The 6,065-nt window shown below is 40.2% G+C and overlaps 1 protein-coding gene across 1 annotated transcript; it reads right to left on the bottom strand.

The window, feature by feature from the left end:
- Positions 1-3,046: 3,046 nt before the first annotated feature.
- LOC140916638 (CARD- and ANK-domain containing inflammasome adapter protein-like) lies at positions 3,047-5,314 on the bottom strand. The gene has a single exon (XM_073358310.1). The coding sequence runs from the start codon at positions 5,312-5,314 to the stop codon at positions 3,047-3,049; it is 2,268 nt and encodes a 755-aa protein (XP_073214411.1).
- Positions 5,315-6,065: the final 751 nt, after the last annotated feature.

Genomic DNA, 6,065 nt, shown 5'->3' with positions numbered 1-6,065 from the left:
CCACAGGACCACCCCCTCTCCCGCACGTCCGCCCCCCCCCCACCCGATGCAACTGAGCAGGCGCAACACTTTGAGCATGCGCAGGACAACGCTTGAAGCCGTGCCCGATGCTCACAGTGCCCTTCCATGATTCTCTTTCTACCCTCTTCGCTCCCTGAGTCAGTATCTGACTCTCCTCGCCTGGCGGAGGAGAGGGGGGAGGGGCAAACACCGGGGGAAAGGGGAGCGACGCCCTAAGGGAAGGGGAGGAGAGGGGCAAATACCCAGGGGAGGGGGAGAAGAGAGGGGCAAATACCCAGGGGAGGGGGAGAAGAGAGGGGCAGCGGAAGGTGCAGAAGTTCAGGTTTGTTGCTGATTCTCTCCTCTCCCCCGCAACCCCCCCCCCCCCGTCTTCTCCAGCTCACCCTCAGATGTTCATCCCCAGATGTTCAAATCCAGCACCCTCCTTTCAGGATAGGTCTCCGCCCAATGCACCAGCCCAGTGTTCCCCCTACCTCTGCCACGTCTTGCTGGCTGCAGGGTAGAAGTGCCGTGCAATTGAAACAGCGGCTGTCCAGTGCCGTTCGCCTCTCTGCTCCACTTGGAGCTGTTTGAATCCTAAATCAGAGTCACTGTGGCTGGAGATGAAAGTGTCAAAGACTTGGAAGTAGATTAGGCTCCTGGCAGGTTTAGGAACTGGTCTGGTCTGGTTATTTCCTACTGATGTAGTTAGAATAGCGCAAACTTCTAAAGTAGACATTGTAAAGTGCCAAGCACAAGGGGGTCCTGATCTCTGTCCTCCTTGTACTCCAGTATGACTAAGACTGCAACAATATAAAGCAGAGCTTATATCAATGCAGTTTATTCCGCTAGTTATCTACGTTAGGGTCTACATCAATATAGTTGCAGTGGTGCAAATTTTCCCAATGTAGGCAAGACCCTGGTCTTCCTATCGCTATCCAACAGTGCGCAAAAGGGGGATGGAAATCTAGAATCCACTGCTTCAGTCATGTGCTTCTCAAAACTAAGGGACAGGTACCCAGAGAGTACTGTAACTGAGACAGTTTAGGACGGTGATAATGTGGATATGAGGCAAAGGTTCTGATTCAGCATGGCTAGTGTAGATTGCTGAATTGTTTGTGCTTTAAGTGGTTCAATAATGAGTGATGCAAGTCAGTAGTGTATGTACAGCATAAGTGAATGATCATGGGCATAGAGGACATTAGAAACAGAACTGGAGGTCAGGAATTCCTGTCCGAAGCTAGATGTGCTAACATAGCTACTCCCAAGCATGACCTTAGTGTAGTAAGCCATACCAGTGCGTGTAACTTTTTACATCAGTGCAGCACATCTACAGTAAGGGTTTCCATCTGTGCAGCTATATCAATGTATCCTGCAAAAAAAAAAAAAAGCATTTGGACAGGTGCACTTTCTAACCTTTTTATAAATTTAACCTAAATAAATAAATGAAATAGAGAATACTTGGTTAAAATGTGCTCCATTCTATTAGGTTCATCTTTGGATTTGTGAAGGCATTAGCTTATAATATAATGGGAGTTCCTGACCGGGTGAATGGACATTTAGCATTGTCTTCTCTGAATTGAAAATAAAAAAACATTCCAACTGTCTGCCCTCATTGTAGGGATTGCCAGTGAGCCCTGCCAAAAGGGGAACATGGGTTGTCTCGGCTAGAGTAAATTACATCCCAAGGAGTGTGATCTCTAAGAAGTCTTATGCTGTAGGATGATCAAAGACTCCACTCACCCTGGGCTGAGACTATGAACCTTGGCTATGAAATGCCCCTGTTGTCTTGGAATAAAACTCTGGCACAAGGAGCCCTTTCACTTTCATTGGAAGTGAGGCTGTGAGAAGCTTTTTGTTTTTATTTAGGGAGCTCTGGCTGCATGAAGCCTCTTTCCTCTGGTTATTTTAGTTTTGAACCCTGGAGGAATTGTTTTTTTCAGATGGTCTTGGCTTTCCAGATCTGTTTTTCAGCTCCATAAGAGACCTTTTACCCTTTGTGCTAATTAGATCAACAGGGATAATGATGGGGATGGCAAAATACAGCAAGGGTAAGGATCGTTATCAGGTAAAATATGACTTCAGATTTGGTTCTATTAAAAAGCTTTTACACAATTACCGACCAATAAAAATATGTCCAATTTAAAGAAAAATCCACAGGAAATACTAAAATGAATGAACACTTCACTTCAGTATACGCAGTCTAAACATTTCAGCTTTGTGCTAGAACATGTGAGCTTGAAAGAAACTCATTGCAAACAACTGTGAAACTAACTAGTGTGTTTTCACTGTCCATGCTGAGAAAAGCAAAAAGTAAATAAACGGCATAGTGACATGTAAAACAAAAATTTATTTTTATAATCTTAGTTGCTGCTTGTAACATAGGAAAGGAAATTCGTGTAACAAACATGATTTTAACCAAACAGTAACACTTTAATTAAACTTAAATATACTGGTTAATATTGTATTTAAATATTTAGCACTTTTTGACTAACCCCAACCATCATTGGCCAACCCCAACCATTCAAAAATCTTGAGCCAGGCTCCAGAAAATCTTGATAGATCATCTTAAAAGTCATGAGATTTTAAAAAATAATAAATCTGGGATTCTTATTTTATTCTGATTTTTGAGCCTGTACTGTTCACATCTTCAAGCTTTACTTCTCCTCAGCAAGGGCTAGAAACCTACTTATTTTTTAACCTAAAAAATGAGATTCTTTCGTGCTCACTTGACTCTTAAAGCTGGGTCTCTAAGAAAGTCACCAAATATCATGAGATTCATAATAAAATCAAGAGAGTTGGCAACACACAGTAGGTCAACAATGAGCTTTATATCTTTATGTATATGTATATATTTACCATCTCTGATCATTAGCTTATTTTTACTAGCCCCAGCTTCATTCTTAGTTATCCCTATATCAATCAACCGTGGCCATGTATATATGATTTTAAAGTCTGAAGTAAAGAAGTGGTATCCTATATATCCAGATTGTATGAAATTATAATCTTGCACATAAACATTTTTAATGTATTCCTCATCACAAATTCATCTTACTAACTTTTTCTTTTTCAAAAGAGTTACAATCTGAGCTTGGTTGTCACTTGTACTAAATTCTGCAACTTGCAGTGGAGTCTTTTTGAGGTTATTAGTGGCTTGTAAATTTGCTTTCTCTCCCTGAGACCAGCTGACAAGTGAGTTTACGGCGTTAAAATGACCAGCCTTGCAAGCACAATGCAATGGGGTATCCTTGTTGTTGTCTAAAGCATTAATGGTTGACCCATTGCTCAACAACAAATGTATCAAGTCACTGTGTCCATGTTCTGCTGCAAGATGCAGTGGAGTCTTTCTCCAGATATTTTTATCATCAATATTTTTATTCTTCGCTGCTGTCAAAAGGATCTGTACAATCTCTGCATTGCCTTTGATGGTTGCATAGTGCATTGGTGTGCAGCCATCCATGTCTTTAATTCCAACTTTGGCCTTCTGGGCTAACAGAACTTTAACTGTATTGAGATGACCTCCCATAGCTGCAGTGTGAAGTGGGGTCTTTTTCTCCTTGTCCATTGCATTGGGATCAGCATTAAAACTAAAAAGCAGCTCCACCATTGCATAATCTCCCTTTTCAGCAGCAAGATGTAAGGGTGTCTTTGACTGCTTATCCTTTACATTAACGTTGGCTTTGTGATGCAGCAGCTGTTGAGCAAAATCAACATTCCCTCTTTGGCTTGCGACATGCAACGGAGTGACTAATTCCTTAGTGACAGCATTAATTTTGGCCCCAGCATTGATTAAAATGTCAACTATTGACCCCTTATTATGAAATGCAGCAACATGAAGTGGGGTTTGCTCTCCCTGGCTTGTGATGTTAGCATCCATCCCTTTGCGGAGAAGCAAGTTTGTGATGGAGACTGCCCCCGCTTGAACTGCCACGTGTAAAACCGTGTTTGAGTTGGGCATCTTCTCCTCCAAACTAGCCCCCTTTGCAATGAGAACTTCTGCAGTCTCTGTTTTACCCATTTCACATGCCATGAGTAAAGGTGTGGACTGCATTTCATTGTGGGCATTGATATCTGTTCCTCTGTCAACTAAAGCTGCTACAATGCCATGCAGGTTCTTCTGGACAGCTTTAAAAAGAGCTGACACCATCATTTCAGGGGACAATCCTTTAGAATATTCCAGCAGTATTCTGACTATGGATTGTTTGTGATTATTGAAGGCTACATCAATGATGTTAGAGTCAATGCTGGCTCCAGCTTCAAGCAACACCTTTACAGTTTTCTCAGATCCCTGGGAAATGGCATAACCCAAAGCAGACTGTCCCTTCTCGTCCTTTGCATTAGCTGGGGCACCATTCTTTAAAAGCATTTGTGCCAGGTTGCTCTCATCTTTGAGAGCTGCCTTGTGTAAGAAGTTTTGCCGGTTCTTGTAGCATCTTGCTTCTTCTTTCAGGATCCTCTTCAGTATGTGAGTGTGGTGGTTCTGAGCAGCCAAATGAAGTGGGGTCTTCGCTTCTTTATCCAAACTGTATATGTAGGCATCAGCTTGGAGAAGCACTTTCACTGCATCATCCTGGCATTTTTCAACGGCCCTGTGCAGTGGTGTTCTTCCTTTTTTATCCTTTACATCTAGTTTAGCACCTTTGTTAATTAAATATTCAATTATTGCAACATGTCCATTAGCAGCTGCAATATGCAGAAGTGTTTTATTTGAGGCGTTTACTGCATTAATATCATTCTCCTTCAATACTTTTGCTAGATCAGAAAGATCACCTTTAGCAGCTGCATCAAAGATACTAACAGCATTAGAATCATCTTTCTTAGGCTTTGCTGCAGGTACATTTTGTGTTTGTTTAACTTTCTCTTTAGTTGCTCTTTCTTGCTTTGATAAAATCTGTCTAGGAATATCTTTCTTCTCTTGATGTTGTTCACTGGTCGTTTCAAGCCATTCCTTGTCCTTTTCAAGTAGATACCCTACCAGTTGTCTTCTAGCATCTCCAATACTTTCATTCACATCACTGACATACTTTTTTACTCTGTTATATAGATTTGGCTCCACTTGTTTTAGACATGGATAAAAAAACAGCCTGCAAGCTCGCTCACCTTGAGAAACCAGGATATCCAAAACCCGGGAGTTCTTTGCTATTCGTGTTCTGTAGTAGGACATAACTATTTTTTTCTCTGGTGTAAAAATACCATTGTCTATCATCCAGTTAAGAATATGGTCTGGGTTGTTTATGCCTTCTACCAGTTCTTCCTTTTTTGTCTTTAGCACTTCTATGGCATATGGATTTGTAAACAAGCTGTTTAAATACATGATGATATGAGTAACTTCTCAAAAATTGATTAAACTATCATTTGAAGTTGAGCTTGACAGTGGAACAGCAGAGCAGGATCACATTATTTCACAAATTCTTTCATAAATAACTATACCAACAACTGTAGTTCAATTAGAAATCTCTGAAGAATACTGGGAAAGAAATCCAAAACGCCTCACCTTTAGTTTTCCATCTTTGTTAGAAGTTCTCTGATTCTCTTTGCTATTCCTTAGCAACAAGTAGAGTTGAGTAACATAACAAAACAAAACACAAATCCAAATAATAAATGTATTCTGTCCAATTACGGCTATTTGGCAAAAGATGGCTCATAAAATTAAAGAGGAAAAACTGCTTTTCTGAAGTTGGTAGGTAAGCAGCATATCTTTGTTTACCAGGTTCCTCTTAAGGTATAAACTTTTTTGTTTGCTTCTTGTAGGCGGCAATGTAACCAATTTGTCAAATGTGACAAAAGAAAATCAGCAGCATAGTTACTGTTGCTATAATTACATTAGCCTTTGTGTAAAGTTAGATAAAATTGTACACACTGATAGCTAGGTAGGGGGAAACCCCAGAACATACAAGAATTCAAATAATAACAAAACACTAAACAAAAAAACAAGCGATTAAAAAAGATACAGCCATTCCAAATTTGTTTTATAATTTCAAGATCATAAAACATTTAAAATATTTTACATTTATCACATAATGATGCACATTTAATATAAGCTTATGTTTAACTCATGACTAAAC

This window comes from Lepidochelys kempii, chromosome 8 (assembly GCF_965140265.1).
Source record: "Lepidochelys kempii isolate rLepKem1 chromosome 8, rLepKem1.hap2, whole genome shotgun sequence".
NCBI classification, from domain to species: Eukaryota; Metazoa; Chordata; order Testudines; family Cheloniidae; genus Lepidochelys; species Lepidochelys kempii.
The sequence above is the reverse complement of the archived record's forward strand: the minus strand, read 5'-3'. Positions and strand labels throughout refer to the sequence as shown.

Coding starts and splice junctions, on each gene's coding strand:
- LOC140916638 (XM_073358310.1), bottom strand. CDS start 5,314: ATGTATTTAAACAGCTTGTTTACAAATCCATATGCCATAGAAGTGCTA.